The sequence below is a fragment of the Dermacentor silvarum genome, chromosome 1 (assembly GCF_013339745.2).
Source record: "Dermacentor silvarum isolate Dsil-2018 chromosome 1, BIME_Dsil_1.4, whole genome shotgun sequence".
Taxonomy (NCBI): Eukaryota; Metazoa; Arthropoda; class Arachnida; order Ixodida; family Ixodidae; genus Dermacentor; species Dermacentor silvarum.
The window spans coordinates 73,557,201-73,577,786 of NC_051154.1; the positions used below are offsets into that span (position 1 = coordinate 73,557,201).

The 20,586-nt window shown below is 46.7% G+C and overlaps 1 protein-coding gene across 3 annotated transcripts; it reads left to right on the forward strand.

Moving 5' to 3' along the window:
- Positions 1-127: 127 nt before the first annotated feature.
- On the forward strand, positions 128-14,360 carry LOC119466022 (uncharacterized). 3 transcript variants are annotated; one of them, XM_037726515.2, is made up of 4 exons: positions 128-182; positions 6,820-6,913; positions 9,194-9,259; positions 13,880-14,360. In XM_037726515.2, exons 1-4 carry the CDS (start codon positions 167-169, stop codon positions 14,064-14,066), a joined length of 363 nt encoding a protein of 120 aa, XP_037582443.1. In that variant the 5' UTR covers positions 128-166; the 3' UTR covers positions 14,067-14,360. The 3 variants fall into 3 exon arrangements, 2 of the variants coding, with proteins under 2 accessions (XP_037582443.1, XP_037582451.1); XM_037726523.2 differs by lacking the exon at positions 9,194-9,259; XR_005194991.2 differs by lacking the exon at positions 128-182 and having other exon boundaries at positions 6,772-7,061.
- The last annotated feature ends 6,226 nt before the right edge of the window (positions 14,361-20,586 follow it).

Genomic DNA, 20,586 nt, shown 5'->3' on the forward strand with positions numbered 1-20,586 from the left:
CTAACCGCTCTTTCTGCGCATGCGTGAGGAGAAGCGGTTGTGAAAGAGAAATGTGGGAACTTTTTGAGATCTTTGCCTAGGTACTACGGTACTACGAGGGAAAACGTTTTTTGCTCCGTTCGTCCCTAGCCGAGCTGGCAGCAGAAAATGCGTGGCTGGCGCGGCGATGAAGCCGTGCCCAGGTGAGCTTGTGGCATTTTGTTGCGACGGTGTAGCATATTAAAATCAGATAGTCGCAGAGAGATACGTTTAGAACCAGGTGTCTTCTTGGACGACATCATGGCTACGTTGTGCCGATGCATGTTTATTAATGTAGTTGAGCATACCGCACACTTCAGGAAACAGTTTATGAATGCAACTGTTTGTACATATTTGTATGTGAAAGTAACAAAACTGAACGTCGCCATGCCCCGTAGACCATTGTGACAGCTGTACGGCAACACTGGCAAAGCATTACGCCGCGCCGATGTGTTTACGAAAACGCTTCGATTAATTGAAACACACTTCGTATCCTGTATGTTAAAGTAAGAAAAATGAACGCCGTCATGCAATATTATATAGCCGTTTATGTAGACCCTTGCGAAAGCTGTACAGCAACACTGGTCGACTACGTGGTACAGATTCGTAGTTATTCTACAGTGTAGTTATTCTAAGGTGCACATGTATATTATAGAACGCGTACTTAATCTCCGGCTAGGTGGCCGAAACAAGCGCTCAAATCACCATATAGCCACGTCCGAAATATATCTGAAGGCCTGCCAGCACATTTATTAGGCGTGTCTGTGTTTGTACTGTGACAGGAGACGTGACGGCCGGTGTGCGCCCCTTTACACTCTTGTTATGCTTCACTGCAATACATTGCGTGTGCTTGACCACGTAACATCGATGCATTGCGGCGAAGCCGGTTACCTATATTGCGACTGTAAGGAACCGGCATTATGCAACGCTCGAGTACAGTGGCTAGAATAGGGAAGTGTGACGAAGGCCCCGCCGCTCGCGTGCGCGTTTCAGATGCAGCCGCAAGGCGGCGCTGACGCTTGTATTCACGTAGACGCTTGTATTCAGTAGGGAAAAGATGGATGCGACCTGATCTCTTAAAATCATAGGCAGCAGTACAAGGTAAATTTTTGAAAAAGAAAAATAATGATAGGTATACAAAAATGCAAGATAAAGAACATGTATAGTATACCTGATTAAATCAAGCAGGCTAGGTGACTATTTGTCGCCGCCCCGTTTCAAAGGGGATGCCAATAAATCATCATCACGTCGCCCGACCAGGCCCGACGATCGACTAGCCGGATAAGCGCCCCGATTCGCGATGCGAATTTCCTTTTCTTTACCTCAAATGGCACATCTTGCTCAGCCACTCGTGTTCGCGAAGATCGCCGCAACATTATAGCGACATATGCGCCCTATAAATTCGCGTACAACACGTCATTTGCTTGCGAGATCTAGGCCGTCTTGGCATGTTTACCTCGGAGGCCGCGCGGACACGCCTCGAGTTTTGCTTCACTGCGGTCTTATTTTACGCGCCAAATTACTGTCTATAAACGCACGCTTGAACGAAAACAACTGTTCTTGCTTACAAAGATGAATTGAGTCCGAGTTGTTCGTTAAAGAAAGATGCAATCGGATTTCACTTAAATATATGTAACTGCCCTTAATTGGCATGCACCGATGATTATGTTACATAAAAGTTGCCTTGGCTCGCTCAATATTTTCACGTTTGCAAGATTTCTTGAAAACTGGTATGTTATAAGCAAAATATGGTGCAATTATTGATCATTTTTGCAGCTTCAAAGCACTGCATGATTGCTGCCTTCTGTTTGGGTGGGAGCTTCTCGATCTTCTTCTGCAGTGCACTTTCTTCAATCGCGTGATTTGCCTGTTTTTGCTGCGCGAGAGCCTCGTCCAAGCTTTTCGCTTTGGCTCTTAGGCGGCACACCGTAGCTTGGGTCCTTGCCTATAGCTTCCTGGCGTAATTTTCCTTACGCTTTAGCTGCCTAGGTCGACACCTCTGGTTGAGCAATAGCCTTCTGAGGTACTTGGAGGCGATGCAGCACTTCTCAGGGCCACTTACAAGCCCCTTCCACTTCGTGGGGTAGAGGCTTTCATACCAGCTTGTCATGTTGGAGCTGCGCGCAAGAGGGAACTCCACCGACCGCGCAGCGTCAGAACAGAGTTGCATGCTGTCAACAGCCTCTAGGAGGGATGGATGATCGCAGTGCTCATCAAGAGAGAGCTCGACACCACGTACAAACACTTAGTGTTCGATCATGCTGTCCCCACAACGAAACAGCACAAGCTTTTGGGCGTGAAGCAAGCTCATGATTGGCCCCAGTATGCAGACGCTATATGCGACAAAAAGGGAAGTTTCAGAAAAAAACGTGCTTACCCCACTGATTGGAAGGCAGGATCACATTTTGGTAATTCAGAGTTGGCGGCAAGCGTGGGTGCTTCATCCGATATGTGTCGGGGGAGGCCACGTCGATTCGCTATTTCTTTTTTGTGGAGGTGCAAACTGTGGATCCAACATTTCTTTCGGATTACTTTTCTTAGGCACTGGCTTGGAGATGTACTTGGGGACGTTTGGAAAGATCGTCAGTATCGCATCCGGCTGTAGCAATGGCCTGCTCCTTTCCAGGCGCACCAGCTCACCACTGATGATGTGTTCAAAGTGACGCGACACAAACTGCGGATCGAAATGCAGTTCGCGCAAAGCGGCATTTCGTTCGAGTGGCTTGTCCACCCGAGGTATGTTGCGCTGCCACTTTCGGTACGTCTCCTCGTCTTACGGTACCCCGAAGAGCGACTTTTTTTTGCACGATTTGTAACCAGTCGTGCAGACAGGCACAAAACAGTGACTTTGACGGCAGCTCATCCCTGAGCACTTGTCGGCACCGCACGAAACATTACTTCGCACGAGAATTTCCAACAGAAAGCGGGAGAAACTCGCGGACCAATTCGTATCGGGCGCGCAGCTTGACGTGGATGGATGGATGGATGGATGAGGCTGAACCCTTTAAATCGGGCGGTGGCATACGCCACCTAGCCATGGCTATTAACATAATTTGTACTTTGTGGTGGGTGAAATTTCACCCCTGCCTTAATTTTATCCACCAATCAGATAACCTCTGTTTGGTTATTTCTACCCACTTAAAGTCTATTTTGCCTTCACTGTCCCTAAACCCCAATGCTTTGAAAAAATCAGCCCCGTTGCTTTGCACTGTAGGGTTAAGCCCCTTACAGAAAAGTATGAGGTGTTCAGCCGTTTCCTCTTCTTCTCCACACGCACAGCACAACGTGTCTATACCTTGGTACTTGACTCGGTACATCTTAGTCCGCAATACTCCCGTCCTGGCTTCAAACAACAAAGAGCTTCCCCTAGAATTATCGTAGATATTTTCTTTGGCAATTTCTTGCTTGAAAGTTCGGTATGTGCCCAGTGCTGATTTCGTCTGCATCCCTGTTTTCCACAGACCCCTCTCTGTTTCCTTAACCTTTTTCTTAACCGCTGTTTCCTGGTTTGCACCCCTCCTGCAGTCCAAATATTTGATTGACAGTTTTCTGGTCAGCTTCCTCCATTTTGTATCAACATTCCTCATGTACAAATAACTGAAAACTCTCCTTGCCCACCGCTTTTCTGCCATCTCTCTCAATCGCTCCTCAAATTCTATCTTGCTGCTGGCTTCCCTGCACTCGAATGACGTCCATCCCATGTCACCCTGTACCCCCTGATTTGGTGTATTTCCGTGTGCTCCCAGAGCCAGTCTACCTACCCCTCGCTGCTTAACTTCCAACCTTGCTCGAACCTCTGATCTCATGCACAGGACCGCATTGCCGAAAGTCAAACTAGGGACCATCACCCCTTTCCAAATCCCTCTCACCACTTCGTACCTATTGTAATTCCACAGTGCCCTATTTTTCATCACAGCTGCATTTCTGCTACCTTTAGCCGTCACATATTTTTCATGTTCCGTTAGGTACTCAGCCCCATTGTTTATCCACACTCCAAGATATTTGTACTTATCCACCACCTCCAGCGTAACCTCCTGTATCCTATGCTCGCTGCCCTGATTATCATTAAAAGTCATGACTGCCGATTTTTCTTTACTAAACTTCAAACCTAAGCTATCTCCCTCTTTACCACAGATGTCCATTAATCTCTGCAAGTCTTCCTTGCTGTCAGCCATAAGTACAATGTCATCTGCATACATCAGTCCTGGTAATGACTGTTTAATCCATTCTCCCTGCTTGAAATAGGAAAGGTTGAAGCCAAGTCCGCTCCTCTCTAATTTTTTCTCTAATCCTTGTAAATACAGCATGAACAACAGAGGTGACAGAGGGCACCCCTGCCTAAGCCCCTGCTGTATCTCTATAGGCCCAGATACCTTGTTTTCCCATTTTATAAGCACCCTGTATAAACGAGTGCGAGCGCCCCCTGGCGGATGCATCACAAGCGGCGACGGTGGTTGCCATAGGAGCCGCTGGGCGGTAATCACACTTCCCTATTCTAGCCACTGTAGCTCGAGCCTTCTAAGTGACTACAAATAGAAAACACATGATGATGATGATAAGTGGTTCTTGAGGGAAAGGGAAAGGTTGGCGCTATCTTGAAAACACATTCACGTTCAAGAGATTTTCGTCGATCTTTACCCCTCTTTATTAAATAAAAAGGATAACGTACGCCTGTGTCCATGATTTAAAAGATTGATAAAAAAAGTTGTCGCAGTTTCACCTGAAAGGTGAAGCATCAATACATGGCTTGCACGTGACGTCACGTCCGCCCGCGCCGCTGCGTCCGCGCCATGCCGGAGCACCGCGCGCGCCGCCTTCGCATCTGATCGCGTGCGCTTATGCGGTCTCACTGTGTTTTCTAAGCGGATTTCACCGCTCCTCGCGAAAAATGCCACCCGTTTACAGTAGGCCTGCGTTTAACGAGGCATTTTACGCAGGACTGATCGGTTCGGCGCGTGCACGATATCAAGAAAAAGTGAAACTGTGCGACGATGTGGACCCGTACACGTTGCGACTGAGTGCGGATACGACGATGGACGTTAGCGCTTTCCCCGAGGTCTCACACGGATGCAATGTAAACTGCCTAGTTTTCTCTTCAAGCTTCGCGACACTAGAGGAAATGAAGGCTTATAAATCGCTTGAATCCCACAACTACTTCACAAGCGGTTGGGTGAAAACACTGTAGGCGAAGCGGCTGCAAGGAGAAAAGGTGCTCCTACTAGGAGATGCAGGCTGCAGCCCCCGTTTTCCATGCCGCATTTTGTTTATAACATTCAGAGGCATTCCCTGGTTAGTCAGTGGTACGTGCAGGAGACACGCAAGATTGGAGCTTGGTGCAGAGAAGAAACGAACTGATACTGTCCATTTAACAATCCCGTAAAAGCGGAGTTTATGTGCTAGGGTCTGAAAATTTTCAAACAGGATATGCAGCTTGCCCGAGTGTTTTGTGGCTGGGAGAATGATGTGCGTACTTTCCATGCTTTATTTGGATCGATATTTCTGCATTGTTTACATGCATGTTTTGATTTCAACAGTTTTCAACGGGCTGTCTGTGTATGTGCGGTCGTCGTCACCGTCGTCGTAGCGGTTTTCGGGTGGCGTTTCGCCGACTCCAAAAGCTCTTGCCGGTGCAGCGGTCACCGCGTCAACCTCGGGAGTCGTTCGTTTAAACCATCGCCTTGCAGCACGCTCGTAGCGCGCAGTGCCTTCATTATTTGCTTTGTAGCCTAGCAAAAGCGTTGGCGCCCAGTCCGGGTTCGTTTCTTCAGAGCTTGGACGGTCTTCCTACAAATGCAAACAAATGTGATTCTATAGTGCAGCGTTAAGTGCGCATTATGTAATATTGCGCAGGCTTAGCTGTTACGAAGTGGGCGCCGCACACTCGAATGTTTGGGAGATCGCCCTTGAGATCAGCACGCTTGATACGCGCAAGCCACAGGCTGCGCCGCTTCGAGCTAAGTGCTTTCGTTCGTTCGTCTTGCCATTCCACAACCTTCGGAAGCCGAAAAAGGTTCGTGTTTGCCGACTCCTTCCTCGAGCTGCTTTTACTGCGGTTGCAACACCCAACAACTGCGCAAATAGCCATTGCAAAACAGTGCCATTCGCATACGACTAACAGCGTGGTGCCATATGGTGGTGCTCCGGGTGGCGTATCCGGGTGCTCCGGTATGGCGGAAACCTAACCCAGCATTGGCGGAAGTGACGTCAGTGCAAGCCATGTATTGCGATAGCAAATTTGAAGACAGCTATACGGAGTAATGATAGCAGCTTTATCAGCTGTATAAACTTGGACATGCAGCGGCACCGGCAACACGCAGAACTGTTGTCGACGCCGTCGGCGTTTTGCCCGCGTTCGCTCAAAATGCTTGCGGCGTTGGTGACTGTTGCCGGAGCCTCTGATATAAATAGGCACTTGGTGCCGCAGCTAAACGTCGCCTCCCCCCCACGGCCTTTCGTGCGTCGGAAGAAGGCACGTTTGCTCTACATATATGGTGATTGTAGAGGAGGAAAGAGACGCCTACTTCTGCAGCCCTTAAGGGAGCACAGAGCAGAACGCGCGTTTGTTCTCCGCCGTGCGTTCACTCCCCGTGAGAGCGCGCGTCCCTCGCGCCCTTTCACTCGCACATACAGCGTTCGGCGCGCGGCGACGATTTCATATCCATTGACGTCATACGGAACCTCACGGCGACGGCGACGCCGACGGCAGAAATCTGCTTTTGAGTGTCCATATAATTGCTATCGCAATAAAACTCTGGGCACCTACTTGCAGTGTGTAAAAAATAGAAAACTTTATTTATGCAGGTGTTCATGCTCCTGTAAAAAACTGGAATTTAGTGTTGACCCTGCGGAGCTGGATCCGGCCCTATGGAAACACAGCGGGCTCATCAGTCACAAAGTAGGAGCTGAAGAGAACACTTTAATGCTGATATTACACCTCATTGTTAATGCTTAATTTGTGGCCAGCCAGTGACAAAGGCATTGCACTAAACAGTGAGACTCTGTCTTAATCCTCAGCCCTTATGTGGCAAACAGGCGAGCAAAAGGTGAGAACAATGTTTTCAGACGAGGCAGGGCTGCCTTTATCCGTGCATTGAAATTGTGTTTATTATTGGGTGTAGCATATCGGTGCACTCACTTTCTTAAGTCTAATATTTACTGCAACTTACAGCTTCTGTCGGTGCAGGTGCTTCTTAGTGGAAACAACTTTGATTTATCAAATAAGGTTGCCATTTTGTAGTTTTACAAGTTTTCCTCTGGTCTTTCACTCTTTTCTGAATCTGGAAGATCTGGCTGAATGCATGTGTATCAGAGTTTGTCCTGCATCAGACTTAATGGTACATTTCACCTCGAGATAGCCGACACACTTCAGGAGCCACAGGATGCTACATGTGGTTCAGTGCAAGCAAGCACTGCAAATTCAGCTATTTTTATGAGACACGTCCTGCTCTTGCTGCTCACAAATTAAGGCTAGGACAACTGCAAAGTGATTGAGCCATCCGCTTATGGAGCATTTTTTGGCACATGATGTACAGTGTCAAGGCTTGTGCGAACAGTTGCAGAAACCACAACCTTTCGCATGATGCATGACTGTGTCTCCATAATTTTTTCTCCATGTTTTTTTTTTCTTTTTCATTCTTTGACACCACACCCGTCATTTCTTTTCTCTTTCCTTCTTTTTTTTACCGTTCAGGTGAGAGCATGCCATTTATTATTTCTTGTGCTTTCGCCTATTCTGTGGCAATCACTGGCATTAAGTCTCTCTTACCTAGGTTTATATCCCGATGACTTGATAAAGGTACCATAGTCAATTTAATCACAGGGTATGGAATCTCGAGCGTATCAAAATTAAGTAAGGGAATGAGCTTCTAGTTTTTCTTTTTTTATAGGCAGGCCTCTAACCCTGTGTGATGAAATTTCACTTTGGCGCCAAACAACTTAATTATTATACCTGACAATAAGTTGTTTTCAATGACTAAATTGTTTGTTCATTGAAAGTTCACACATTTGCCACGTTCCCAAAGTGCACACATGCCTCAAAGAACTTCACAGCTTTATAGGTCTCATAGGTCTTGTTTCATACTTTTGCCGTTTAATTTGGCATTTTATGTCCATTGTTGATCTAGTTGACCTGGCTGCTTTTTGGCAATACCGAACTTGCGACTTAGTACTCAGCATGAAAGAATGCTTTAAAACAATTGTACTGTCCACTTTCCTCATCACGCCACTGTGTTGTTTTGATCTGACTTCTCTATCAGAAGTACAGCGTTCACCCAGTACAAATTTAGATATGACGAAGACATAACTGCACATGTAAGCCATGCAAAGTTAAAAGCTCAGTTAAATACTTGATCAAAAGAACTGCTTCCACCTCCAGCTATTTTCCACATTTCTTACCTCACCAAATACCATGGTTGCTAATATGTCCTGTGGGAAATATTCGCTGTCAGATGACCTGAATTGATGATGTCAGAGAGCGTAAGTGAAAGACAGCGTACTAGCTTGAAACTGTGCTACAATGATGTCCTGACCTCTTGAGTTGCCAGGAAGGCCAGTTTTCCAGGAAACCATAGTAGTAGTCAAAACAATGGCAAAGTCAGAAGGGCATTTATTATAGCTCCATCACCAAGGTCCTGTAGAAAAGCAGAGCTCAGCGTCTGAACCTTGACATCACTTCCTTGCATATCATTTGTACTGATTGAACCTTGCTGCAACACATTTTCCAGCAGGCAGGCCTGACAGTGTTGGCCAATTTTTGATACTCTGAGCTAGTTTGATGTGATCTTTTTGTTGCATTTTTCTTCATTGCTGTTTCTTGATTATTTGGATAGTGGCACAGGCTTTCTTAGGAGCCATTGCTTCAATAGGTGTTTCCTAGGCAGAGGAGTGTTGGTTGTCTCTATATCTGCTTCACACTCGGAAAAATCCTGTTGTGATGTTTTTCCAGCTGGCCTACATGACACATTGTGATTCAGACGCTTATAGTTGAAAGGCAGTGTTTTTGGTACTTAGTGCATAAATTTCAAAGTAATTTTTTCTATTAAAATTACCTGAAAATCATTGTTCCTGGGGTACTGTCATTTGTGTGAACCTGAGACATTTGACAGACACTCCTGTTGTGTACTTGTGCTTGTATCTGCTATCAGGCTAATTAGTTAATTTGCTTTGCACAATCCAGCCAAGAATCACCTCACAAAGCTTCACTTGGGTACTCAGCTCTCCCTGTTACTGCACAAGTGCAGAGGTACGTACCGATGACATAATGCTTGTTGATTGGGTTGACAGTGCAGTAAGAGGCACATCTGTGGAAAAAAGATTGAACATATACATTGAGAATGTTAGCATTTCTGCTGATGGACGCATCTAAAGGAGGAGGAGGGGTGTTGCTTGCTGCAGGCAAACCCAGCCTTCCAAAAGTTGCAAGCAACATGATAGGTGGCATTCCGCCAGAATGCCACCTATCAACCACTATATGGTTGATAGGTGGCGAGTTGACTCGGAGCCAAATATGTTCAGCGTTTTACAAATCAAGAATCTCATGAGTTGGAGTCGGCTTTACCAGGCAACTTGGTCTTTGCATTGGTGTCATGTCTTATGCTCTCAACACTGCCAGGGGCAAAGATGTTCAGGTGCTCTGTTCTGAGGCATGGATAATCTAGCTGTTGACTCATCCTTTATTCTAAACCAGTTCTGGCTCCTGCTCCCTAGCAGGACATAAGCACTGTTTTGTCTACTTCCTCTAGCCAACACAGCTGCCATCTAATATGTGCAATGCATTTTGATGTGATGGGGATGCCATATTAGGTGTGAGTTATGTGTGTCAAAGTAGTGCCTGCATGGTGGTTCCCAATAGTTTGCTGACTGCTTGAAATCTGAATGCTTCGCTGAATCCAGAGTCTTCCACTACTGCATCTTTCATAATCCACTGTGCAGTACGTTTCAGGATGTTAACCTTCATAATCCAACTTTTGAAATAATTCAAGCAGCCATTAGAGTGCGATGTGACATATTGTGTGAAAGGCTGCATTGTCACTGGTGATTGACAGAGGTCACGTGATCGACTGCACCTGGCGACCAATGGTCACACTGGCTAGTGCGACTTGTCCGTCACCACACCCAATATCACGATTCATGCCGTTCACGCCTGCTCGCATATCAATTATGTGTTTATGCGATAAATCGTGTTTGTTTTTATTCCTTTATGGTCCATGATGTGTGATGGTTATGTTATTAGCTATAACATTAGTACCAATTGACATGGCAATCTTTGCAACGTTTACCCACAAGTCCTCACTGTGAGTCAGTGGAAGGCCTAGAACCTCAGGATTAATGGTTCTGCTGTATTGCTTTAGCTATACAGTTAAACCTGCTTATAACGAACCTCCATATAACGAATTCCTGGATATAATGAAGTTTTTCTATTCCCCGCCGTTACTCCATAGAAGCACATGTATTTGAGACCTCTACATAACGAAGTGGCAGCGGAAGACTGCGTCAAAATAATGAATTTTCCCCGCCGACAACGTAGAGATTTCACCCCAAATTTTGTCATTTTTTTGCGCGAACAGCAACCGGAAGCACCTTCTCTGCCGCGACGAAATGCAAAGCAGCGGCGTCGTGCTTGGCGCGCTCGAATTCACGGCGACTGTGAGGCGAGACCGAGCGCACGTGTGCGTGGGTGCGTGTGTGCGCGAGGCGGGCCTGCATTCCTCGACCATGCGATCTTGCCGCCACGGGCGTGACCTTTCCCGCTCGCGATAAAACGGCTCCAAAAATTGCCTGCGCGACCCTAAATTTGCGCTACCATATCGCCATCGGCATTTCAATATGGCCACCTCCTACGCACTTCGAGTACAGTGTACTATTCTAGAACACTATACTTCGAACCAGGCTCCCGTAGCTTCGACCATGTGCTGTAGTACGTGTGCTTAGTAGTCTACCAATTTAGTTAAACAGCGAATGTTTACACGTTTATATGGCCGATAAAACTACTATCCTTACTTCGTATAGCTGTCTGCTAATTTTCTGTCGCAATCAATGCTTCGCCTTTCGGGCGAAACTGGGAATTTTTTGTTCATCGCAACTTTAGTGTATTGGGAGTAAATCTTGAGCGATAGTTGTATTTCTGTATGAAAGCATGAGCTTCGCGGTACTGTAAAGGATTTTTCCCCTCTTTTTTGGTCACGGAAAACGGGTGCGCATTACAATCGAGGGCGCGTTAGAATTCATTGAGTAGATACGGTAAACGTTTCTTTTTCGAATTTTCGTGCTGAACCTGCATATAACGAAATCCTCTTTAAAACGAAGTTTTTCGGGAATTCGTCAATTTCGTTATATCCTTGTTTAACTGTATAATGTCCTTCCTAGCCTCTCTTTTGAAATCTTTCTGCAATTCCTCATCATCTCTACGGCACTGTGCACTTTCACTTTTTACTGCAGTATTTCCTTTAAAAAAAAAAAAAAAAAGGAGAAGTTTCAACATCTTTCTTGAAAAAGCACAACATGCATATTCATGAAGCCGATTGCTTCCCACATCCCACATGTATTTTACTAATTGAAGAATCAACCTTTGCCTTTGCATTTCAGTTCTTGAACCACTGGGCAATTGGATCCCCAGAAATTTGGCAGAGGCATGAATCAGCAAATTACATGTTGTCCTGCTTGAAAGCTGAGGCCACTGCAACAGCTGAATGGCTACAAAGTGTAGAATTGGTTAACCTGCATGAGGTTGTGGTTGGGCATTTTGAGGTGCGTAGGTTTGTGGTGGTTCCAGCACTGACTAACCAAACCAAGCACATGGCTCAGTGCTTGAGTTAGATCGTGAATTAGAGTGTTGTCTAGATGCTGTGATGACTTTCTAAATGTTTCTTCATGTGATACCCTGGCACTGCATGTCACAAATATGAGGCTGTGTGCATTAACTGTTCCCGGTCCAATTTTTTTTAAATGAATTGAAAATTTTATATTACGGGCATCTGAACGTCAAGAGTCAAAGAAACATTTTAGGAATTCCCACTGTAGATTTTGCAATGAATCGAATGGTTTTCTCATAAACTGCCAAAAATTGATATGTGTTGTAAGCGACATGTGATTCTTCAGACATTTTAATTCGCAATCTTAATGGCATGAAATATGGCTGCAGATTATACGAAGACCATTTTTGTGCTACCCAAGGCACGTTATATTAACCCCTTAACCGTTTCGGACAAGCACGGCTCGTCTTTGCCGAACTGTCCCAAAACGGTTTTGGATGAGTGTTTTGAACGAGACACGCTCGTTTATGGGCTAGTTGGTGTGTCGCTTTGCAGATGGCAGCACTGGGCAGGTAATTTCTGTTTTTTCAACCGCCATTTCACATTTCTTTGGGGGGAAACTTGTGTTTAAAAAAATGGCATTTGGTGGAGGAGATACATGCGTTTCTGGTCCGTCGTCGCGGAAAAGAAGCATTTCGCCGTCGCCCAACTCTTTGGATGATAATGATTCAGAAACCGAAGTTTGCTTCGTTTCTGGAAGCGAAACATAGCGATGACTTCGAAATTAGCAGTTCATCAGATGAAAAAAACTGCTCAGAAGACAGTATTACGAGTGCGCCTCATTGGCGGCGCATCGATGTGAAGGACATTCCTACAAAGGCTCCTCGGTTTCCGTTTTAGGCGTCCCTGGTAAGGGCATTCAATATAACATTACCTGATGACTTGATAAAGCTTTCCGAACAGCACTCTTGCTCTGTTTTTTATTGTTGATTACTAGCAGGTAGCTGGCCTCCTTTATAATATACTTTAATATGCTAATTTGACTTAGTATGTGCTTGATTTTTTTTCGACACTGATAACTTGATTTTTAGAAGAAAAATATTTAATATCAAATTTAAAAAAAATAAGCAGTTTGGGCACAGAAATTGTCCAAATAATAAAACGGTTAAGGGGTTAAGCAGCAGGCTCCAAAAATAGAGTGCAGAGACCTAACCTCAGCGTGATGCGACCTATGGACATTTGTGAAGTTTCAAGAGCCATATTTATCTGCAGGACAAAGCCAACAAATTATGTAATAAGCATTGCTGACACCCACATTCCTGAAAGTACTTTTGTTGTTTATTTTTGTCAGTGTTGGGTGCTTCTTGCAAGATATTATGATTCCTACCAGAATCATTGAATCAGGAAAGGTTAATGTACAGCCTCCCGCATTTTTAACTACCATATATCGCGCAAGAACACTATAATATGGTCGTACGTCATCCTGAAGAGAACATCGCATTAGATGACTCTTGCACAAGAGAGTGATTAGTGCACTTGAGAGTACTTCTGTCGGTCTCGCTGATTGTCGCCGCTCAAAAGGCGCTAAAATGGTGCGTGATGGACGTTCGCGTGATATAGCTAAAAATGCGGGAGGCTGTACCTAATCCTTATGCAAGCATATATATATATATAAAAGGTTGCAGTCGTGCCTTACATGAATGGGCTCACTCACAATTTTAAGAATTGCAGTGAGGGCAGGTGTCAGCATTGTCGCTTCAGCCCCAAGCAAGGCTGTGTACTTGTGCTTTGCCTATATGCTTTCTGGTGAATGGTGCTCTTGAGCAAAAAGTCTTGCAAAAAAAGAACATAGAACACGTTAACATTCTATCTTTAGATGTCATTTACCAGATGCATCAGTAAAACTTTATTTTAATGTAAAAATTTATCTTGAATTACCTTGTGCTGGTGCTGGTTGGGGTGGTGCCCTGTGGTGCCCGCGGACGTGACACGCCCGCTTGTGGCGCCGCTGCTGCGCCGGAGTTGATGGTGGCTCTGCGCTTGAGTGTGTGATGTACAGTACTGCTTGTATGAACGTCCCCAAAATCGCACGCTTTTCTTGTGCCCTACAGTGCTGCCGCAGTGGCTAGACTTCAGCAGAAAGCCTCCAGCCCCGTCCTCAAGCGAGTGGCCGCAGTGTCTACACGCGAAGCACAAAGCCAGCGTGCTAGTGTGTCTCACCTGCAGACAGAAGATGAAGCCTTGGCATGGGCTCTGCAGCAGTCTCCGTATGAAGCTGAACTGCAGGGCCACAGGTGATTCCGGGTGTTCCACCCTAGAAGCCATGGATGAGAAGACAGGGAACCGAGCAGCCCAATTTGTCTTGTGGTAAAGTATATATTGGACAAACCAACAGATGTTTTAATGACTTTGCAAGAGAGCACATAGGTTCAAATAAATTACTTTCAGCAAGCCAATTGTCTCACCACATAACGACAGCACAAATGGAACTTGCAATTTCATAGCACCTACTTCATCACTCGTAATTACTAGCACCAGTTGTCAGGAGAGTTATTGGAACTCGTTACCATTGAAAACCACCGTGACACTTTCATCAGCACTCCTCCAGTTAAAAAATTTGCAAGGTGTTACGTGCCAGAACCATGACCTGATTATGAGGCATGTCATAGTGGTGGACTCCGGATTAATTTAGACCACCTGGGGTTCTTTAACGTGCGCACTCCTTTAATTTCACTCAGAGGCAAGTAGGAGCAATACCTTTAGCAAGCATTATGTCACTTTTGATCAAGACAGTGGCCTGCACTATCAGACTGACAAGCACTCCTGTGTTGGTTGTGGTTATGAGTGCACGTGGATTTTCTCTTTTCTTTTTTTTGTTTGGTTTTCTTTTTTTTTTATACTTGAGATTTTATGCTCAAAAAAGATAATAATAATAAAGGCAATAAAAACAAGAAAGCAATGCAGCGCTGCATTGCTTTCTTGTTTTTATTGCCTTTATTATTATTATCTTTTTTTTTAATGGGAGAGGGGGTGCTTGTCTGCACCCATGGATACTGTCAGGCCATAAGCATGTACAGTTAAACCTGGATATAACGAAACTGACAAATTCCCGAAAAACTTCGTTATAAAGAGGATTTCGTTATATGCAGGTTCGGCACGAAAATTCGAAAAATAAACGTTTACTGTATTTACTCGATTCTAACGCGCCCTCAATTGTAACGCGCACCCGTTTTCCGTTTTCGTCGAAGCACTCATCCTCGGAATGTCACACCAGGTACCGGATGCGTGGACGCGTGTCGTTTCGCACAAGCGCGAGGCATCGGAAACGAAGAGTGAGCGTCACGATGGCGTCGTAGCGTCATATAGTGTTACATTAGAACCTCGCTGTTACGTTCCCGGGGGCTGCGTTTGCCTGGCTGTTACATCGTTTTCGACCGGTCCCGGCACAGCTCCCATAGAACTCAATGCATTGGTAACCCCGCTGTTGCGTCGCAACTGTGGGACCGTTCCCGCATCATACGTTGCGAACTGCCACCCTGCGCCGGCCTGAGCGGCCACTTTGACTTTTCATGTCGCTTGGCTTGGTGGCTTGACGATGGCATTAGCCGCCCAAAGTGCTGGGGGCGACAACTATGACGTATTTTCGGTTTCCGCCAGCAAAAGTATGGCCCTTGAGATCTGTATTTGCTATATAAAGATGGTGTCCATGACGCGTTGTGGCCCTAAAATTGGTTTTGGTTCATAGATATTCCGTTTATAAGGGTACGGCCACGCTAGCGGCAAAAAACGCGCGCGTCATGCAGCGAGCAGCATGTTGCTGTGCGTCCGTGGCCACCGTGGCACGCGCGTCTGTCACACGCAGAGGTTCGCTCGGCTGCTTGCTCCGGTTTCGGTTTCGTTTTTGCGCTTTTTTGCTTATTTAAAATTATTTTCGACTTTGCGGAACAATTCTCCTATCAGGTGCGTCACAGGAGGGTCTCGGGAACCTAAATATTTTATTAGCTCGACATGGTCAAAAAATCGCCGGAGTTGCCCTTTAAACAACCGAGCGGGGTGCTCCTCAGACTTGGTGGACTTCTGGAGCGAGCCAGCGACCACATTTAATGAACTTGCCAGATTTTTCAAAGAGGTTAGGAAAATCTATCTAGTTCCTAATAAGGAGCTATCCAGGGAACAGGCCACGATTTTACGTCAGATACAAACTGACTCTTTCCCCTGCCCACACAGATTGACATATATTACGTGCGGACAGGTGGACCCAACTTGCCTAAATTGTGGCCAGAACCAGCTGGCCACCCAAAATCATATCTTATGGGGATGCTCTGCCAAGCCCCCTCCGAAAAAACTTACTGCCAGCTCCCTCGGAGGAATCCTGGGAGGCCCTCTTAAGACCGTCCAAGAAAATTTACGACCTGGGCTCTGCAGGTCGCCTCAACCGAGGCAACCTAGAGGCCAAGGCCTTCAGATCTACTGCCTGAAATTTTTAATAAAGTTTTTTCCTCCTCCTCCTCTGCAGTTCTTTCACTTGCCGCTCTCAACGGTCTTCCTTCTTTCCACCCTGAGACATTTGCGTCCCACCAACGCAACGACGCTTACTGCCACTCAATTATGGAACGCCTTCACGGCCCATCTCCTCCTCCTAACGCACGAGCCCGTCGCCAGTTACAGAACTTCAAGTGTGAAAACTCAATCCTATACCGGCATGTCTTCCACCCCGAAGGACAGCATTGGGTTCCTGTCGCTCCTCGATCACTCAGGGAACAGATATTGAAGACATTTCACGATGATCCCACGGCTGGTCATCTTGGCTTTCACAAGACCTATGAACGCATCCGCGGTCGTTTTTCCTGGCCTGGACTTGCCACCTGCGTAGCGAAATACGTCGCTTCTTGCTCGCTCTGCCAGTGCTGCAAACGGCTCACTTCACCTCCGGCTGGACTGCTGCAACCTCTTCCCTGTCCTGACGCTCCATTCGTAGTCATCGGGATTGACCTCTACGGACCGCTGCCATTATCAGCTAGCGGCAAGAGATGGGTCGTCACTGCAGTCGACCACTTAAACAGGTACGCCGAAACAGCTGCGCTACCTTCAGGATCCGCGGAGGAGATTGCGACTTTCTTCTTGGAAGCCATCTTTCTACTACATAGAGCCACGGTCCTTTTCAGTGACCGTGGCAAGGCGTTTCTGTCGAAGCTACTCGAGGACGTCCTCCGCACATGCAACACCATCCATAAGACGACTACCATGCTACCATCCTCAGACTAATGGCCTCACAGAGTGCTTTCATCGAACTCTCTCTGACACAATATCCATGTACATCAACTACCGCGTCACTCCCGCCGTCACGCCTTCCGATGGCCGCTACCGTGGCACAGAAATCGTCCATGTTTCGCGCCTAAAGCCATTCCAACGGCGTACCGCACCGCTATAAGCAACTGCCAGGTTGGCCGCTTCCGCGCGAGGGGGTAATTAGAGTGAGCACAATATTCATCCTTCATCTTCTTCACCTGTACATAATCATGATCACTGTGCGCGTCGTCTTCGTTCAGCGCGTGGCTCAGTCGAATAAAGGCGTCGAGACAACAGCTGTGCTGCTGCCTTACAATATATATATATATATATATATATATCCTTTGCTAACAATTTTCTGTTTCTCGCTTTATGGCGAAAGTAATTATACCGACACTCCAGGCAAATTTTCGCTGTTGTCATCGCCGTGATGTTTCGTATTAAATCGAAAAGTCATATAAATGAGCGACCCATACACTGTGGGAGTGGGAAAAAGCACGTAACAGTGAGCCGAAAAAATATGGCGGCTTGATGGGCATTATCTTCCCACGCGCTCAATATTCGGGTTAGTTGTAGGTCACGTAATCAAACGCGAATGGAGGGAGAGCACGCGTCTTCTCCTCTAGCCCTGCCGTATATAGCTGTGAATGACTGTGCGCGGCTGACGCTTATGCGGCCCGCGTGCCATATCTAATTGTGGGTAATCATTGGTGGGTGCAATGATCAAGGGCGAGCAGGGATGGCTGCTAACTTCATGCCCGCCGTCTTCCTTGCCGGGCTGTCTTTCCGAGCCCCTAGTGTTGCAGAGTTGAGACAGGGGTCATTGCAGATCACTGACAGAGGCCGTCTGTAGTGGACATAAAATAGGCAGATAATGATGATGAATCTAATTTTCGGAGAGAGAGAAAAACAACTTTATTGAAATAAAGATCGTGCTTGGTTACTGTGGGTGGAGCCCCTCTTCCAGGGCCCCACTGGCTATTGCGGCGCACCGGGCCTGGTCGAGGGTCGCCAATTGGCTTCTCAAGTCCAGTTCGGAGAGTCGTGCCTCCCACGACCAATTGCTGAGTGTGTCGTGAAGTAGCGGCGAGACGGCGTCTGCCGGACGCTGCGTGCATTGGTAAGTGATGTGTTGTAGTGTCGAGGTGGAGTCGCACCATGGACATATGTCGCTGTGTTTGTCGGGAAACATTTTGTTGAGTCTATGTAGGTGTGGGTAGGTGTTTGTCTATATTCGGTGCCAGTCCCTAGCCTGTCGCCTGTTGAGCTTGGGGTGAGATGGAGCTTTGGTTCGTCTTCCTAGTCGTTGTGCCTCAAGTATGTCTCTCGGTGTGCTGCCGGGTGTCGGAGAGGCGTCCGTTCGAGCGGTATGTATCGCGGCTCAGCCTGTTATAACTCGAGCCAGACGATCCGATCCGATCATTGTCCTCCACTCCGGTGTGCGCGGGACACCAGGTTATCCCGTGGTCCATGCATTTGGAGGCTTGGTTCTAGTATGCAAAGGACCCCGGCCGGTAGAACTCCCCGAAGGAAGAGCCGGCAGGCGTCTTGCGAGTCTGTGAGTATATAAGCCGACTGGCTCTTGGCCTCAGCGTCTCGGATGGCTAGGGCTATGGCCGCGGATTCCGCCGCGGCGCTTGCTGCTACGATCGGTCTCCCCCGGTTTGTCGAGACAGCCGCATAAGTATAGGAGTCGCTGTCTGACCTCGGGGGTATAAGCCCGCGTCAGTAAAGTATGTGTCTGCGTCCTCCTGCCTTTCGCGCGGGATGGCTGCTCGGGCTTGTCGCCGTTTCACGTGGAAGTGAGGGTTCATATGACGTGGGATGGGGTTCACATAGATTCTTGCTCGTAGATCATGTGGCATAAGTGTGGTCTCGTCTCCGCAGAACTGTGGCGTTAGGGGGTATCGTATGGTCGTGTTAGCACGGAGCGCCCCTGGGGTGTTGCTTAGTCTTTCGCGCTGGGAGTTGCGGTGAATCGCGCGGCTGTACGAACCGTTCGCCTCCGCTGCCGGCGTCCGTGGTCCGTGCATTACACTATGCTTGCTATTTTAATTTTAGGTGGATGTTTACTACAATTTATATGGCCACTATAACTAATTAACGTATAGACTCGTGTAAAGGCCGCACTTTTCTGTCGCGATTTTGACGGGCCGTTCAAGAGACCGGGCCATATGACCTCATTTTTCCGACTACGAGTATGAAATCCGCCGTAAACTTCCGCGATCGCCTCCTCACGACATCCAGTAGCGACGCGCGAAAGTACGCTGCGCGCGACAATTCGCTGTTGAGCCCGATCAGAATCTGCGCACGGAACGCGATTGCTTCTCCGTTGGATGTCTTTTTTTTTTTTTTTTTTTGAATACTGGCTGTCAAGTTGTGGGTGCGGCCCTTACACAGGTGCGATCCTTACACGGATTTACACGGCAAGAATCTTCCTTCGAGTAATTGTCTTCTATTTCGCTATCACTAATACTGCTTCGCCTTCCCGACCAAACTGCACTTTTTTTTATTACTTTGAGTCCGAGTATAAGCGCTGCTGCGCATGACTTCTAGATTTCTATTTATTCTGATTTCGAGTGAATCCGGCTTGGCATCATTTCGGCTACTGAGTGAATTCTATATACGAGTACAAGGTGTTTCAGCGAACACTTTCAAAATTTTTAATGGTTGCCTGTGGCAGATAGCACAATTCTAGTTCATGACCTCGTCTACTCGAAGAGGCGGGCATTACTTGCACAAAAAATTGAAGTGCTTAATCGACTAATTAACAAAATAAACCAATTCCGTTTTTAGCTAATTACCATATGGGCCCATGTTGCAATTCACAAATTCTAGCCGTGGAGTTCGGATCCCCTTGGAACTAATTCTCAGGCTGACACCAGTGTCGAGATATTAATTCTCTCACTTTGCGGAGAAATGCATTGTCGTGCCAGTCACTTTCTTAACAAAACGTCGTTTTATGCATCGAAGCACAAAAGTATGAATAGATATATAAATTATGGGGTTTTACGTGCCAAAACCACGATCTGGTTATGAGGCACGCCGTAGTGGAGGACTCTAGAATGATTTAAACCATCCTGGGGGTTCTTTAAGGTGCATCTAAATCTAAGCATATGGGTGTTCTAGCATTTCGCCCCCATCGAAATGCAGCCGCCGTGGCCGTGATTTGATCCCGCGTCCTCATGCTTGGCAGTCCAACACCATATAGCCACTAAGCAACCACGGCGGTTTAGCACAAAAGTAACTGGAACGGCAATGCATGTCTCCGCAATGTTCGGGAATTAATATCTCGAAACTGGTGCCATCCTGAGAATTAGTTCCTAGTGCATCCGCCTTGCAAACTCCACGGCTAGAATTTGTAAATTGCAACATGGGCCATAAGTTAATATGTTAAAAAACTAATTGATGAATTTTTGTTGATTAGTCGATTATGCATTTCAATTTTTTTTTTTGTGCAAGTAATGTCCGCCTCTTCGAGTAGACCAGCTCATGAACTAGAATTGTGCTATCTGCCACAGACAACTTT